The sequence below is a fragment of the Molossus molossus genome, unplaced genomic scaffold (genome assembly GCF_014108415.1).
Source record: "Molossus molossus isolate mMolMol1 unplaced genomic scaffold, mMolMol1.p scaffold_m16_p_21, whole genome shotgun sequence".
Taxonomy (NCBI): Eukaryota; Metazoa; Chordata; class Mammalia; order Chiroptera; family Molossidae; genus Molossus; species Molossus molossus.
This window is the reverse complement of record NW_023425357.1, coordinates 3,828,044-3,844,211: the sequence shown is the minus strand read 5'-3', so window position 1 is coordinate 3,844,211 and position 16,168 is coordinate 3,828,044. Positions and strand designations below refer to the sequence as shown.

Here is a 16,168-nt window from a genome sequence, read left to right as displayed (position 1 = left end):
GTTCTGAGACCTTTCAGACTGACCTGAGTCTCAGCCAACCCCCAATGTCTGCCTCCACCTCACACCAAACTCAAATCCAGAGGATGACACCTGACCCAGGACATGAGGGCAGAACAACAGGCAGGAGAGGAGCCCCCCCCCCCCAAATTTCTGCTACAATTCTGACTGCCTTTTCTAGAATGTCTGTGACCTTGGGTAAGACACTTCCCTTTCCTGAGCCTATGTAAATGAGAATTTCTTCCCTTCTCTCATTGGGCAATCCGTCAGGCAATATCTACTGAGCAGTTACCCTGTCCAGTCATTGGCCAGGCTCTGGGGAGTCACGGCTGAAGCTGACGGATTCTTTCCCTGGACTCATGGTGCTCAGATTATTGAACACAGACATTACTGATATGTAGACCGCAGACGGTTACTTAGTCTTGTGAGATTATACATGCTGGGAGAAAAAAGGAAATGAGAGAATGAGGTTCAATAACAAGAAGACATCATGCAACCTGGGTCCTGGCTGAGAGGTTCCTTCTTGAGGATGGACTGGCCCAAGGCATGAGCAGGGACTAGCGCAGAGGTGGGGGCTGGGGGCATCCTTGACCAGAAAGATCTCGACCTGTTCTCAGACGTGAGAGCAGTCAGGTGAAGGCTCAGCCTGCTCACACAGGGTCTGGAGCACCGTGCAAGTATTTTTTTTGTTTTATCCTCACCTGAGGACATTTTTCCATTTTTTGTACAGATAGAGTGGGAGGGAGAGAGAGGAAGAGAGAGTGAGAAACATCGACGTGAAGGGACACATCGAGTGGCTGCCACCCGCACGACCAACCAGGGCCGGGGACAAACTGCAACCGAGGTACATGCCCTTAGCGGGAACCGAACCCGGGTCTCTCCGGACCGCAGGCCAACGCTCTAACCGCTGAGCCAAACTGGCCAGGGCCGTGCAAGTATTTTGGATTTTATCTTGAAGCCAATGGGAAAAATTTTAAGCAGCGACTGACTGTGTGAAGAGATTTCTGTTTTAAAAAGGCTACCACTGTTCTAGCCTGTGTCACTCAGTGGTATGAACATCAGTCCATGCACCTAAGGGTGGTGGGTACGATTCCCGGTCAAGGGCATGTACCCCGGTTGCAGGTTTGATCCCCGGCTTTTGTCAGGGCACATGCTGGAGGCAACCTATTGATGTGTCTCTCTCACATTGATGTTTCTCTTTCTCTCTCCTTCCCTCCCTCCCTTCCACTCTCTCTCAAAAACTCAATGGGAACAAATATCCTCAGCTGAGGATGAACAGAAATAAGGGAATAAATATGAAAAGGCTACCACCATGTGAAAATGTCATGCAGGCAGCCTCTATAGATAACTAAGGCTCTCCGCAATAAAATGCCAACATTCACCTGACCCCTGGATGGCATGTTGGTCAATATTTTAAGTCATGGATGTGGTTTTCTCCTTTAACTCTCGCACAAACCTATAACACAAACTACATTTTTAGTTGAGTGGGATGGGACAGGACAAGTCTTGGTCCAGCAGGTTGGAAAGGAGGTGACTGGGTTCATTCAGATGGGGTGAGGGAGCGGCTGGAAAGGCAGAGAATTTTTTTTTTGAATCCTCACCCGAGGATATTTTTCCATTTATATTCAGAGTGGAAGGGAGGGAGAGAGAGAGAGAAACATCAACGTGAGAAGGACACATTGACTGGTTGCCTCCCGTACGACCTTGACCAGGGCTGGGGATGAACTGAAACGGAGGGAAAGGCCCTTGACCGAATTGAACCTGAGACTCATTGGTCCGTGGGCTGGGCCGACGCTCTGACCGCTGAGCCAAACTGACCAGGACCAGAGAATTTTTATTTTTATTTTGTAGAGAGAGATAAAGGGAGAGGGAGAGGGAGAGAGAGAGAGAGAGAGAGAGAGAGAGAGAGAGGCCCAGAGAATTTTTAAATAGCTCAGTTTCTGTGTGTGGCTTGCTGTGGAGGGGAATGTGGTTAACTGGGGTGAGTTTGGTTGTGGAGGGAGAGTCGTGTTTGCTGGGGCTGGTGAGTTTAGCTCAAGCCTCATCATCATAGCCTTAAATATTAGAATGTGCAACTTGGATCTTTTTTTTTTGTTGTTGTTAATCTTCACTCAAGGATATTTTTTCCATTGATTTTTAGAGAGAGTGGAAGGGAGGAAGAGAGGAGACAGAGAGACAGAGAGAGAGAGAGAGAGAGAGAGAGAGAGAGAGAGAGAGAGAGACATCTATGTCCTTGACTGGGAATTGAACCCACAATCCTTCAGTGTGTGGGCAGACACTCTAATCACTGAGCACATCTGCCAGTGCATCTTGGATATTTTCTGCAGATGGAAACTGGTAGAGGGTGTGGACAGTGAAGCTCGGGTTATAGGAAGAGTCCTCAGGAGGTGGAGAGAGGAGCACACTGGAGAAAGGGGTGGGGCCTGCATTGCAGGACCAGGAAGGAGGCTGGTGAGCTGATACAGATAAGACATCTTGAGTGTTGTGATGGGTCCGGGACGCTGCTCAGAAGGTGTCAGTCGGGGGGAGGGGGGGAGTGGAGTGGCGCTGATCAGATGTAAAGTGCAGGAGTGAGGAAATGGAGTCTATTCCACTATCTCCTTGGTGGGGGGAGGAGCCAGTGGGACCATCACCGGGAGGATGACCCCAGGGCAGGGGGAGCTTGGGGAGGTGCTGAGATCACCTTTGCTCAGAAGAAAGCATGGCACTACTGAAACTGTGCATTTTCTCTCCCCACACACTTCCCTTTCCTGACTTCCTGTTTCTGTAAAAACCATCTTTTTCTTCATCTCCCTTTTTCAAAACCTCTGAGTCATTGCTACCCCCTCAGTGCCCCTCCTCCTCCTCACAGATTTTAAAAATGAACACCAATGGACTTGGGGACCTGTGAGACCATTTATGTTGCTGAACTCCAAAGGAGAAAAATACCAGTGAAGAAAAAATGTGCTTGAAGAAATAGATAGCTGATCATTTCACAAATTTGCTGGAAGTTATAAATTCACATGTCCAAGAAACTCAACTATGAATTATTTATTTATTTATTTATTTATATTTATTTTTGTTCAGATAGAGTGGGAGGAAGAGAGAGGAACAGAGAGAGCGAGAGAAACATCGACATGAAAGGGACACATCGAGAGGCTGCCACCTGCATGACCAACCAGGGCCAGGGACAAACTGCAACCGAGGTACATGCCCTTAGTGGGAACCGAACCCAGGTCTCTCTGGACCGCAGGCTGACGCTCTAACCGCTGAGCCAAACAGGCCAGGACTAACTTTTGCCATTTTAATTATGATGTGACTTGGTGTGGGCCTCTTTGGGTTCTTCTTGTTTAGGACTCTCTGTGCTTCCTGAACTTGTGTGTCTTTTTCCTTCACCAGGTTAGGGAATTTTTAGTCATTATTTCTTCAAATACATTCTAAATCCTTCGCTCTCTCTCTTTGCCTTTTGGCAACCCTATGATGCTGATATTGTTACACTTTATGATGTCTTAAATGTCCCTTAAACTATTCTCATTCTTTTTGATATATTTTTTTCTTTTTGCTGCACTGATTGGATTTTTTTTCTACCTTGTCTTCCAAAACCAGAAGTTTTACTGTGCTTTATGGGGTTTAGGGAGACACCCATCTACTACCCCTTGGTCTAAAACAGGAAGTCTGAAATGCGATTGATTTTTATATATTAATGATGTACCCAGTGACATTGGATAAATTCTTTCAAAATGGAATAATAGATCTGTATATTATTTTGGATTTTGTGCATGTTAGTGTGTGTGTCTGTGTGTGTATGTTTATGTGTATGTCTGTGTGTGTCCATGTGTACGTCGGTGTGTGTGTATTTCATACATGCATAAGTGTTCAGAAGCATTTAGCAGAGAAGCTTTTCAAATTCTGAGTTCACATTGCAGGAAAAGTTTTTAAAAAAAATTGTTTTAAATTTATTGATTTTAGAGAGAGAGGAAGGGAGAGAGATAAATAGAAACATGAATGAGAGAGAACATCTATTAGCCGCCTCCTGCATGCTCTCCACTGGGGATTTGGCCCCCAACCTAGGCATGTGCCCTGACTGGGAATCGAACCGGTGACCTCTTGGTGCCTGGGTCAACGCTCAACCACTGAGCCACACTGGCTGGGTGGAAAAGTTTTAATCACAGTTTCAATATATTTAATATACACGACAGTTCAGAGTTTCAGATTTCACCCACATATGAGTGAAACCATGTATTTCTTGGCCTTCTCTGACTGACTTATTCGACTTAGCATGATATTCTCAAGATCCATCCATGTTGTGGCAAATGACAATATTTCATTTTTTTTTATGGCCGAGTAACATTTGTCTTGTCATCTGTTGGACACTTAGATTGTTTCTATGTGTTCACCTTTTTCTTTCCTAATGAATTCATTCATGGTTCTTACTTTTCCATTTCATAGGTTTGATGCGTAATACTTACATAATCATTCATTTAAAACATTCTCTCAATCCCATTTTGCTTCAAAATTCATGCATTGATTATTGAAGAGTCTGTTGCTTTGATTTCAAAATGTAGAGATATTGGTTATGTTTGACCGTAGAATCCGATGACTCGCTGAGGGTTCCAGGAGCTTCTAGGGGTCCACATCTGGTGTCCAAATGGCCGGGGTCACTAGCTGAGTGTCCATGTGGGAAGCTCCCATGTTTTGTGGGGTCCGTCTCCTGGAGTGTGGGGTCTGAGACCTTCCCGGGCTAGTGGGTGGCCAGAGTTGCATACACACTGGGCTCCTCTGGGGGTTCCTCTGGTGGGGAGGAGCGGGGTGCAGGTTTCTCCCATCTGAGGGCCAAGTGGTTCAGCTGGGCATAGGTCACATCCTGGGGGGCATCCGATGCAGCAGCCTAGGGCAGGGGGAGGGTGAGAGGGATGAAACATGGTGGATGTGGGGTAAGCCTGGATGGGTGGAGGGGATAGGACCCACCTGACTGTCAATCCGTCTGTCCTTCTCTGCTTGTCTGCCCCTTGCGTCCAGCAATTCCTTTGACTGGGAGGAAGGAGAGGTGCCCATTCCCTGCCTGGGTCTTGATCTTGAGTCGTCTACCTGGGCGTACGTCACTTCCTGGGGGTCTTCATAGTGCGTGTTCTGCTGCAGAGAAACAGTGAGACAGAAACAGTGTCTCCTTGATTCCACTGTAGATCAGTCATTATGCACATGTAGCCAGGGTGATGATTTAACTTTGAATAGATTAGGTCCCTCTCCTGATGGTTCCTAAGCCTTGGGGCATCTGGATGCTCCTAAGGTTCTGACTCTTGTCTTAAAATACTTTCTCTCCGTCATTTTTCTCCAGCCACATGGCCCATCTTCTGAAGAAGCATGTCCTGCCTCAGGACCTTTGCACCTGTTATTTTCTCTGTCCCCTATTTCCTACCACCACCACGAACTCTACTCCCTCCTCTTGCTTTATTTCCCTTCACAGCACTTTGCTCTCTGGGACACTGTCACTTGTTTGCATACTGCCCCCTCACCCACAGGTGAGCTCGAGGGGTGTGGAGACAGTGTTGCTCAGGGCTGCACCGCAGCACCTCAAAGGAGCTGTGAACAGTGGGCTCCCCGTTTTATATGCTGGGTGAATGAATGAGGGATCCTGGGGACCTGAGAAGGATTCAGTTGTTCATGTATCCTCCTGAAACCTAGGGCGGCACAGCGTCAGATAGAGGACGAGGAGCCAGCAAAGGGGACCACAGAGGAGGGGTCATGAGGTCACAAGGAAACCAGGAGCAGTGAGTCACAGCAGGACGACCTGGGTGCCCAGAAGCAGAGGTCAGTGTGGACACTGCCGAGAACCAGGTGATGTGAGGACAGGGAAGAGTCCATTGGCTAAACTGGGCAACATAAGGTGCTTGGTGCCTGGACAGAAGCAGGGTCTCACCTGAGAGTCCAGCTCCACCGTCTCCCCAGGCTGTGGGTCCTTCAGGGCAGCATCTGCTGGAGCAGAACAGAGTGTGTCTCCTGACAGGGTCCCCAGTTCTCAGGGTTGCAGACTCCTCCTGCTCCCAGATGGACCACTAACCCAGGGGTGAGGTGAGGTACTAAGTCCCGCAATGTGGACTTTAGTCCTTCTCACCGCTGACCCCCTACTTCATCCCAGCCTATCGTGCCCATTGCCTCCTGGAATCCCTGTGCCCCTCCCCAGGCAGCTGTCTCTTCCTCTCACAGAGGGGCTCTTCCTGGGCGTCCACAGTGGGGTGGAGCTGGGGCAGGAGACGGAAGTCTTAAGGGCACAGTGGGAGCATGGTCGGTGAACGTCTGCCGTCTTCAGGGAAGGGGTGATCGATCTGCAGGTCTCTGTTTTTGGGCTCTGGGTCTGTGGCCCCTGCAGGAGGTTGGACACGAGCCTCTCTCTGGGCTGGCCACGCGGGACAGCGCCAGCCCTGGGAGGTCAGGAGCCCCCTCCCCGTGCGACTCCGCAGGAAAGAAGGAAACCTTAGCACACACTGTGCGCATGTTTCGCAGTTCATGACATTGAAAACGATGGAAGATTAATCACACCTGCACATCTGTGGTGACGTGGAGTGTTTTCTCTCTCGATTTCCTGATGTGAGATTCTGAAGGAATCTTTTTCTCAGCTGACCTCCAGCTATTCGGTTTTCCTGTGAGCGCCCCCTTCTGTGACCCAGGTCACCCCATTCCCTACTCACCTGATGTCCGGCCTTTGCCCTGACGCTGGTGTCGGAAGAAGAGGAAGAGGAGGGGAAGGAGCAGGAGGAGGAGGGCCACCGAGACCCCGATCAGGATGTACAGGTACCGCGGGAGACCTTGGACATGAGTGATGTCATGAATGAGCTAATGATGTCATTTAATGAGCACCTACTATTCCCTCTGACCTCACACAGTCATGCACCAGGGAATGCTGACCCACCACCCATGTCACTGAGGCTCAGTGAGGTTAGTCACCTGCCCCAGGTCACCCAGCCTGGAGGGGGCAGGGATGGGCTGGAACCCAAACAGAGGGAACACTTGTGTGTTGTTATTTTTTTATTATTCTTTAAAAAAAATTTTTTTTAAAAATTTTTTTATCCTCACCTGAGGACATTTTTTTTCCATTTTTTTTTTTGTTCAGATAGAGTGGAAGGGAGAGAGAGAAACAGAGAGAGAGAGAGAGAAACATGGATGTGAAAGGGACACATCGAGTGGCTGCCACCCGCAGGACCCAACCAGGGCCGGGGACAAACTGCAACCGGGGTACGTGCCCTTAGCGAAAACCGAACCCGGGTCTCTCTGGACCGCAGGCCGACGCTCTAACGGCTGAGCCAAACCTGCCAGGGTTTGTGTGTTATTATTATTATTATTATTAAATATTATCTATGCTGTCCTTGTATGCTCCAGGTAGAACACCAGTGCAGAGACTTGTCACCAAAGCCAATCACCAACAGTCTCCAGACCAGGCCAGACCCAGCTCCCACACTGCAGACTGACCCCCCACCCACCGCAGTGGGGCCTGTGTGCACATGGAGAGTGTGTGTCTGGAAAGGGCAGGGGGAGGCTGTGTCCTTCCTGAGCTGTAACTAGGGTGAGGCTGGGAGCTGAATGCTGTCACTGTGAGGGGGGTGGCGGGAGACCCGTGCACACCCATGAACCTAGGACTCGGGAGGAACAGATTGTCTGAGATCCCAGTGGGGAAGGGGCAGAGCTGGGATTTGAACCGGGGTTGTGGCTTCTTTTCCTGACTTCATTGCAGCTCCTTGAAAGCTTGTGGAGGAGAGCTCAGACACCGTCGGTGTCTCCAGCACAGACGGACATGCACACATGTTTGCACGCACACAACACACTCATGCGCACACCTGTACACACACACACACACACATGCACACATATGCACACACAGGCACGAACAAGCACACACATATACACACACACAGTGTTCAAGCGTCTTTGGAGACATGGGTTCCCTGAGAAGAAGAAACTGTCCTCAGGCCATTACCAGGAAGTGGCTGAGCCAAGACCAAACCGAGCTCCTCCCCCACCCCCTCCCCACAGACACTCACTGAGCCCTCCCTGGGCCTCACTCAGGGGCACCAATATTTAGAGCCTCCTGGGATCAGATGGGAGCTGAGGGGTAGGAGCTGTTTCCTCTGCCCATTTCCACCCAGCTGCTCCTCCCCAGGGTGGGACCACAGCATGGCCACCCCACCTGTCACCTGCCAGCCTCAGAGTCCTGGAGCCTGTGGGTCCCCAGTATGTCTGCCAGTCCCCACCTCTGGGAGACCAGCCATGCCCCAGCAGGGGGTCTTGTCCTCTCTGGGGCCAAAGCCTCTGCTAGTCCCCACTCTTGTCTTGGTCTCTCAGGGTGTGGACACAGGACTGGAGACGGAAGGGGGTCGGGATGGGTGCCTCTGACCTTTTCCCCTTTTGGTCAGTCCAAGTCTCTCCAACCTCCCTCTGCCCACCGGGAACATGTCTGGGCCTCGGGATGGGGGTGACGATGAGGCAGGGATGGGAGTTGCTCTGGCTTTTTCCATCCCTCTGAGAGGTGAGGTCCTCTCTGGCTGCCCCTCCTGTGACCCCCTCACTGCTATTCCAGCCCATGGTGGCCTGGAAACTGGGCCCTGAACTGACCATGAGGACACAGGGGGTAGGGCTGGGGGTCCTCACCTGAGACCAGGAGCTCCAGGGGGTCACTGGGGTGTGACAGCAGGTAGGGGGAGGAACTGCGTGAACCATAGCACCTGTAGGTGCCCCTGTGGGCTGAGGTCACAGGACTGAAGGTGAAGTTGGCCTGAGAGGGTGCAGTCATCTTCTGCAGACGAAGGTGCAGGGGGGGATCCAGAGACCCCTCCCTGTGCAGGTGGAAGGTGTCCAACCAGGTCTCAGATCCACACTGCAGGGTCATGTTCGCTCCCCAGGGCACTGAGGGGCCCGGCAGGATGGAGAGGGAGGGTTTCCTGTACATTCCTGGGGAGGGCAGGGGTGATGTGTAGAGAGCTGCCCCCTCCCATATGCCCTTGACCCTGAGCTGAGGGACCATGTCCTTCCCCAGGGACGCTGTCTGTGATCCTTCTCAGCTCCTCTCAGTGCCCCCGGGGAGATGTCTGTATGTCTAAGCCCCTCACTCCGCCTTCCTCACTCCCTCCCTCTGTACCTCTGCCCTTCTCAGCCTCTGCCCCAGGACCCTCTCCTGACCCAGCACCACCAGGGGACCCTGTCCCCAGCGCCCTGAGCAGACACTCAGGACAGGGCCAGGGCTGGGCTCCTCACCTGTGACCAGGATGTCCAGGGGGGCGCTGGGGGCTGACCACGCATAAGAGAGGCTGTGTCCACTGTAGCATCTGTACCGGCCCCCGTGGGTGTGGTTCACATGGCCCAGGGGGAAGTCGGGGCTGTGCTGCCCGACAAGGCGCTGGGGTGTGAGCCCCTGGTCCTTGGTCAGCGCGAATCTGTCAAAGCCAGCCTCCGAGCCACACTGCAGGGTCAGGCTGTCTCCAGGCAGCACCAGGGAGCCCGGCTGGGCCGAGAGGGAGGGCTCCCTGTGCACACCTGGGAGAAGGGGATGTGGCACCAGGGGGCACACACCCCATTGCCCACTGGGGCTGCAGGGAGAGTCCTGTCCTGTCCCTCCCTAACCTCCCACCTGAGGTTCTGTCCCCCAGAGGCCAGAGGCCAGTGTCACTGACCCCCTGACCCCAGGGCTCCACTGGGCACAAGCCTAGGTCAGTCATTTTAGGCCCAGGGAACAGATGGGTTTGCACAGGGTCTGTCCACTCACCTGTGACCTCGAGACGCAGAGGGTCACTGGGGTGTGACCACTGATTGGGGTAGGATCTGGGGGAACCATAGCATCTGTATGTCCCCCCGTGGGAGGAGTTCACGGGGCCCAGAGGGAAGGTGGCCTGGGCATAGGTCCTCCAAGCACTGGACCTCGATTGCGGTTCCATGTGTCGGGGCGGGTCAGCTCCTCCCTCCTTCAGCAGATGGAAAGTGCCCCATGTGTCCTGTGAGCGACACACGAGGGACACGCTCCCTCCTGAGGCCACCACAGGGCTTGGCTGGGCTGAGAGGGAGGGTGCTCTGTCCACTCCTGAGGGAGAAGGGGGATCCGTGTTACAGGGACCATCACCTACATGTTCCCAGTGTGGACTGTGGGGTGAGGTACCCCCGAGCCCACCCCTCATTTTCTGAGTGTGAGAGGAGCCACAGTGGGGAGGGCACCCGGGTTCCACTTACCTGTCAGCACCAGGAGCAGGGGGTCACTGCGCTCTGAGAGTTTGCTCTCAGTGGTGTAATACGCACACTCGTAGAGCCCTGCATGCTGTGAGCGGGCAGATTCAATGAGGAAACCGGTCTTGTTGCTGAAGTTCTGTGGGGTCTTCGTATCCCAGGGCTTAGAGCCCCTCTCTTTATATAGAACGTAGGCAGTAGCCTGCAGAGACGCCTGACACCAGAGGGTCACAGGGCTCCCCGTGGTGACCAAGGGGCCAGGGTCCGCCCAGATGGAGGGTTTGGGGACAACTTCTGGAAAGGAATCAGATCCAAAATATCAGGGGAGCCCTTCTCTCCCTTATGATGTCATGAATAAGCCTATGATGTCATGTACTGTGCACCCACTATGTGAGGCACCTGCTGGGGTCTGTCATTCATCCCTCTCTCCTCACACAGTCATGCACCAGGGACGGTACCCCACCACCCAGGTCAAGGGGCTCAGAGAGGTAAGTCACCTGCCCCATGTCACCCAGCCTGGACGGTGCAGGGCTGGGACTGAAACCCGGGACTGTGGGTGCCCTGTGCTCTCCTCATGCTGCCCCAGAGGGACCTCAGCTTCGTGCTCTGGCCTCTCATCTGCAGGGGCCTGTCCACGTCTCATCTGAGCTGAGGGTCCTTCCTTATTCCCCACCCTCAGCACAGCAGAGACACGGGAGGAGCAGGGGTGTGGGGTGGCCTCTGTGTCTCCCCTGGATCCATCTCCACCCTGCAGATGCCCCCTAGGAAGGTCGGGTGGACTGGGGCTCTGCCTTCCTGAGTTCTGTGGGGCCCCTTATGTCACCTTATCTGACAGCAGCCTGTGAGCAGGAGGAGACCCGAGATGCACAGACATGACCCAACACTCAGGGAAGGGAAGGGACCACCTGACCCCCCGCAGGAGCAGCAGAGCTGGGAACTGAACCAGGTCTGACTCCAGCCCTCTCTCCTCTGAGCTGAGCCTGGGCTGAGGGAAAGGACCTGGATGCCCCAGACCCTTGTCCTGCCTGCCCCTCCCTGTGCATGTCACCATCACTGTTGAAGAGGGGACAGTCCCCACACCACGTCCTGGGTGTCCCTGTGAGGCCCCCTCCCCCAGGAGGTCAGAACCAGAACTGAAAGGAAATCTAAGCTCTGGGCCATGAATTTCTCCTTTTACACTTGGGGACCCTGAGGCCCAGACAGGGGAAGGGCGCATCCAAGTCAGTGTCTATAGAGGGGTCTGAACCCCTCATGACTCAGCACCTGTCCCTCATGGACACCCCACCACCTCCCCACAGGCCCTCAGTTACCCCGCTGCAGGCCTGACTCCATGTGGGGAAGGGACCCATCCTCAGTTCCTCCTGGGATCTGGATTGGTGGTGGGGGCTGTTTTCTCCCCACTTGAGCTCAGTTTCTCCTCCCCCTTCCCAGGCCCCAACGTCTCCCTGGGCCATGACCACCCCACCTGTCACTTGCCTCACTTAACCCTCTGCAGGCCTATCCATTGTGGGGTGAAGCCTCAGAGCCCTGAAGCCCCTGGTTCACCCTCAGTCTATCCCCTGCTCCCAGCCCCTGGGACACAGCCTGTCCTTAGTGTCGGGGGCATGAGACCCTCTGAGGGAATCAGAAGCATCCGGGGTGGTCTGTGCTCCCTCTGAGCACACACGCCCCATGACTCACCAGCTGTGGAGATGGGCCCTGTGGGTGGGGGGCTGGGGGAACAGAGGGTCCTGAGAAAGAGAACAGAAGAGGGTGAGAGTCTGGGGCTGACCCTGGGGTCCCCATCTCACTCAGACTCCTCCTCCATCTGCCCGGAGCACCCTAGAGGCCCTCCCATGGCCCACCTGGCATCTTCTCCACCGAGGTGAGGGGAAGGGGTAGACAGGGGTAGGAGAGTCTCTGAGGGGCAGGGGTCTTCTGGGTGACCACCCCTAGAGTCCTCTCTCCCTCTCTTTCAGCTCCTCTTTCTTCTGGGGTCAGACCCTGAGCCGACAGCACAGAAAGACAGAGCCAGGGGCCCCTCACCTGAGACCCGCAGCTCCAGGGACTCACTGGGGTGTGACAGCAGGTAGGGGGCGGTGCTGAGTGAGCTGTAGCACCTGTAGGTGCCCCCGTGGGCGGAGGTCACAGGACTCATGGAGAACTCTGCCTGGTACTGCTGAGCTCGGTGCTCTGATGGAAGATGCAGGGGGGGATCAGCTGTCCCCTCCTTGGACAGAAGGAAAGTTTTCGTCGGATACTGTGACTGACACAGCAGGGTCACCTTCTCTCCTGAGGTCACCATGGTGCCCGGCTGCACCGAGAGGGAGGGTCTGTCAGAGAGCTGTCCTAGAGAGAGGGAGGGTGGGTGACGGGCTGCCTGCCCACCTTGTCCTGACCTGAGAGTCACCAGGCCTCTCTCCTAGGACCCTGTTCTTTGTCTGTCTCTGTTCTCTCTGAGTCTCCCCTCTCCCCTCACACACCCATCTCTGTCTCTCCCTCCCTGGGCCCTGCACTTTCATTCTGACCATGACCACCTGCGACCCCCCAGCAGGGCCTGTGCAGAGTCTGGTCCCTGACTGAACCCCTGACTCCTCACCTGCCACCAGGATGTCCAGGGGGTCACTGGGGGCCGACCACTCAGAGGAGAGGTTGTGTCCACCGTAGCATCTGTACCGGCCCCCGTGGGAGCTGCGCACTGGGTCCAGGGAGAAGTCGGCCTGAGAGAGCCCAACCTGGGGCTGCAGGACCAGGCTCTGTGTGGGGTCCAGCTCCTCCTCCTTGGACAGAGCGAATCTGTCATAGCCGACATCAGAGCGACACTGGAGGGTCAGGCTCTGTCCAGAGGCCACGATGGGGCCCTGCTGGGCCAGGAGGGAGGGCGTCCCAGACACACCTGAGAGACCAGACGTGAGTACAGGGGCTGCTCCTCCCATAACCCCTTCTCCTGACCTGGCCCGGGTCTCACTGTCTCTCTGTGTCTCTGCTCCAGGAGCCTCTGTGCTCCCCTGACCCCACCTCTGACCTGTGGCTCCCTCCCAGCAAAGATGCCAACAACCTGTCTGGTGCCTCAATCCATGGAAGGGACAATAATGGGACTCACCTGGGACCAGAAGCTCCAGAGTGTCACTGGGCTGTGAACACACTTGGGGTCGGTAACTGTAACAGCCATAGCATCTGAACGTCCACCTGTGGCTGGGGGTCACGGGGCCCACAGGGAACAGGGCCTGGTTCTGCCCACTGGGGTGTGTCTGTGAGTCCAGGGTCCAGAAGAGCCTGTGTTCTCCTTCCTTAGTCAGGATGAACCTGCCAAATCCCAGCCCTGAGCCACACTGGAGGGTCACGTTCCCTCCTGAGGTCACGACAGGGCTGGGCAGGGCTGAGAGGCTGGGTTTGCTGTAGGATCCTAGGAGGGGAGGAGACAGCATGTGAAATGGGGTCACACCTCCCTCGTGTCCCCCAGGGCTGGGCTGTGAGAGGGCAGAGGCCCTGAGAGCAGCCCCCTTCCTGAGGGCAGAGCCTGAGGCTGGGACCCTGAGTGTCCCCTCACCTGTCACCACCAGCTCCAGGGGGTCACTGCGCTCTGACCAGCCAGAGGGGCTGCGATAGTAACAGCGATATCTCCCTGCATCATGGTCTGTCATGTTTGTGATGGAGAACGTGGCCTTGTCTCCGGGGTTCGGTGGCTTCTGTGTTTTCCATGGAGGTGTTTTTCCCTTTTTATCCAGACGGTACTCCTCAGCCCCCAGAGTCCCCTGACATGTGATGTTCACGGGGCTCCTCCAGGGGATCACAGATCCTGGCTCAGCCTGGAGGGTAGGTTTGGGGAGGGTCCCTGGAAGGAATCAGATGCTGGGTCCTAAGACATTCCCACCCCAGTCCCCAGCTTCCCATCCCCGATGTCCCTCATCTGTCAGACAGGTCTGCTCTCCTCCTTCCCCATCTCCCTGGGGGTGTCCCTGTGTCCAGAGGGAGTGAGACCTGGGGACAGACTCACCTGCCTGCACTCTGGTCCTCAGGCCCACGCTCAGCCCTGGAAGAGAGTCCCTGTGAGAGGTTCGCCCTGACCCCTGACAAGAACCCTCCTTCCTGTGAGCCTGCTGAGTTTCAGGAACTTCTGACAGAGCAGGGCTTCCCCTCCCCCCGTCACATCTCACCCAGGCAGAGCAGGGCGGTGAGTGTGGGGGTCATGACGTCCTGTCCCTCTGGGGTCAGCTGAGCAGATGGAAGGGACCACGGTGCCAGAAGGATGGACAGACAGACATGCAGGACGGAGAGACAGATGCACAGGTTGTGGTCCCTTGGAAGTTGGATCTGCCTCTCACAGGATAGTCACAGCAGTGGCCTACAGTTGCGGGCACCGCCTCTTTCTATCAGCCTGACTCACTTTTATGATACAGCTGGAAACAGGTGAGGTGACCTAGGGCACATCCTGCCCTGTCAGAGCCTCCCCCGTAGGGGTCTCCACCATCCTCAGCCCATCCCTCAGCACCTCCCTGGGGTCCTCACCTCGGACGTTGTCAGACCCTGGAGATGCTTCAGGAAGACGTGGGTTCCTGTGGGGCTCAGATCAGCAGAGACACGTTCACCCTGTAACTGAGCAGGGCAGGCGCGTGTCCCTGTGACAATGAGCACAGAGGAGAAATGCAGGGAAATGAGGGAAGGAAACACATCCCCCTGTGGCTTCAGGGGCTGGGCTTTCTATCTCGTGTTTTCATGAACTTCTCCTTTTCCTTAGCGACAGCCTCCAGCCCCTCCTCCCTGGGCACCACCCTCTGGGTCCTGATCCCCCTCAGTGCCCCTGCTCCTTGGGCAGAGCTGACCCCAGTGTCACGGCTTTTTTCTAAAAATTAAGGGGCAGTGATTTGGGTTGGAGCTTTGATTGTTGAGGGAAATTTATTTTTATTTAAATATATGTGCACCACCTTCTGCCTGCGTGAACTGAGCAGTAATGTCTTCATTTGATGTCCCCCCCTTTATTATTATTATTATTATTTACAAGAGAATACATTCACCATTATTTATTTACTTTTCAATATGTTTCAATCTTCTGGGGGGTACGTATTACACAGATTCTGTGTCTAATGGCTTTAGCAGGAATGGACAGATGGACCCCAGGGTGTGGTCACTCAAGGACTGGCCCTCGCTGTCTCTGGTTTATGTCACCAGCCCCTGGGGAAGGGGAACCTTCCCTCCCCAGAAGATTAGCACCTGTTCCTGGTGGATCAGGAAATAGATCGGAGCCTCCTGAGATGCCCCTTGCAGGTGAGGGGACCCAGGGCACGTCCTTCCCTATCAGAGCCTCCCACGTGGGGTCCTCCTTTATCTTCATGTTGTCCATCAGCATCTCCCTGTGGGGTCCTCACCATGGACAGTGGTCACCAGGTCTTGGAGATGCTTCAGGAAGACGTGGGTTCCTGTGGTCTGCAGAGCTCAGATGCACAGAGATGCTCACCATCAACTGTGCCGTTCGGGTGAGTATCACTGTGACAATGAGCACAGAGGAGAAATGCAGGAAAATGAGGCAAGAAAAATGGGTTCTTCTCCTGGCCCCAGAGTGTGGGTCCTCGTTCCCTCTCAGCCCCTGGTGAGCTTCCCTTTCTGACCACAGCACCCATCGCATCAGCGCGGGAAGAAGCCTGTGAGTCATTCCTGCCCCTCAGCACCCTTGCCCCTTGGGAAGGTCTCTCCTCCTTGTCCTGTGACCTTGTCTTCAGGTTTAGTGGACAGTACGAGTGTGATTGCTCTGATTTGGGCAATAAAACATGCTTATGGAATGATTCCTCCGTGGCCCATTTCTGGAGTGACCTTAAGCATCAACATGCAGTTTCCTGAGTCTCCGTGTCCCCACCTGCAGCAGGTTGTCAGGAACCCAGGGCCCGAGAGTGGTTGTGGAGTCCTCGCCCCCGGGACATGGAGGGAGCCCTCCTTGTTCATTTCCACACCTGCCTAAGGCGCGTGAGGTGAGGCATGAGAAGTGTTGTTGAAAATCCACACAACATGGAATGTT

General features: G+C 54.6%; 2 protein-coding genes across 12 annotated transcripts in view; both read right to left on the bottom strand.

Moving 5' to 3' along the window:
* Positions 1 to 4,076: 4,076 nt before the first annotated feature.
* Positions 4,077 to 10,495, bottom strand: LOC118638822 (leukocyte immunoglobulin-like receptor subfamily B member 3; the record flags this gene model as incomplete). The annotated part of the gene is made up of 8 exons (XM_036274950.1): positions 4,077 to 4,864; positions 4,945 to 5,106; positions 5,894 to 5,946; positions 6,663 to 6,779; positions 8,617 to 8,916; positions 9,220 to 9,498; positions 9,728 to 10,039; positions 10,186 to 10,495. Coding segments are annotated over 8 exons (1,680 nt in total), but the record flags the coding sequence as incomplete, so codon positions are not given.
* LOC118639326 (leukocyte immunoglobulin-like receptor subfamily A member 6) overlaps positions 10,391 to 16,168 on the bottom strand; it is a 154,905-nt gene continuing 149,127 nt past the window's right edge. The window contains exons 1-7 of one of the 11 annotated variants that reach the window (XM_036275676.1): positions 14,668 to 14,832; positions 14,316 to 14,578; positions 14,156 to 14,191; positions 13,709 to 13,993; positions 12,758 to 13,564; positions 12,205 to 12,507; positions 10,391 to 11,909 (exon numbers count right to left, since the gene is read on the bottom strand). In XM_036275676.1, the coding sequence (XP_036131569.1) occupies positions 11,803 to 11,909; positions 12,205 to 12,507; positions 12,758 to 13,564; positions 13,709 to 13,993; positions 14,156 to 14,191; positions 14,316 to 14,349 (1,572 nt within the window). In that variant the 5' untranslated portion in view covers positions 14,350 to 14,578; positions 14,668 to 14,832 and the 3' untranslated portion in view covers positions 10,391 to 11,802. The other 10 variants (XM_036275677.1, XM_036275679.1, XM_036275680.1 and 7 more) reach the window with 10 other exon arrangements.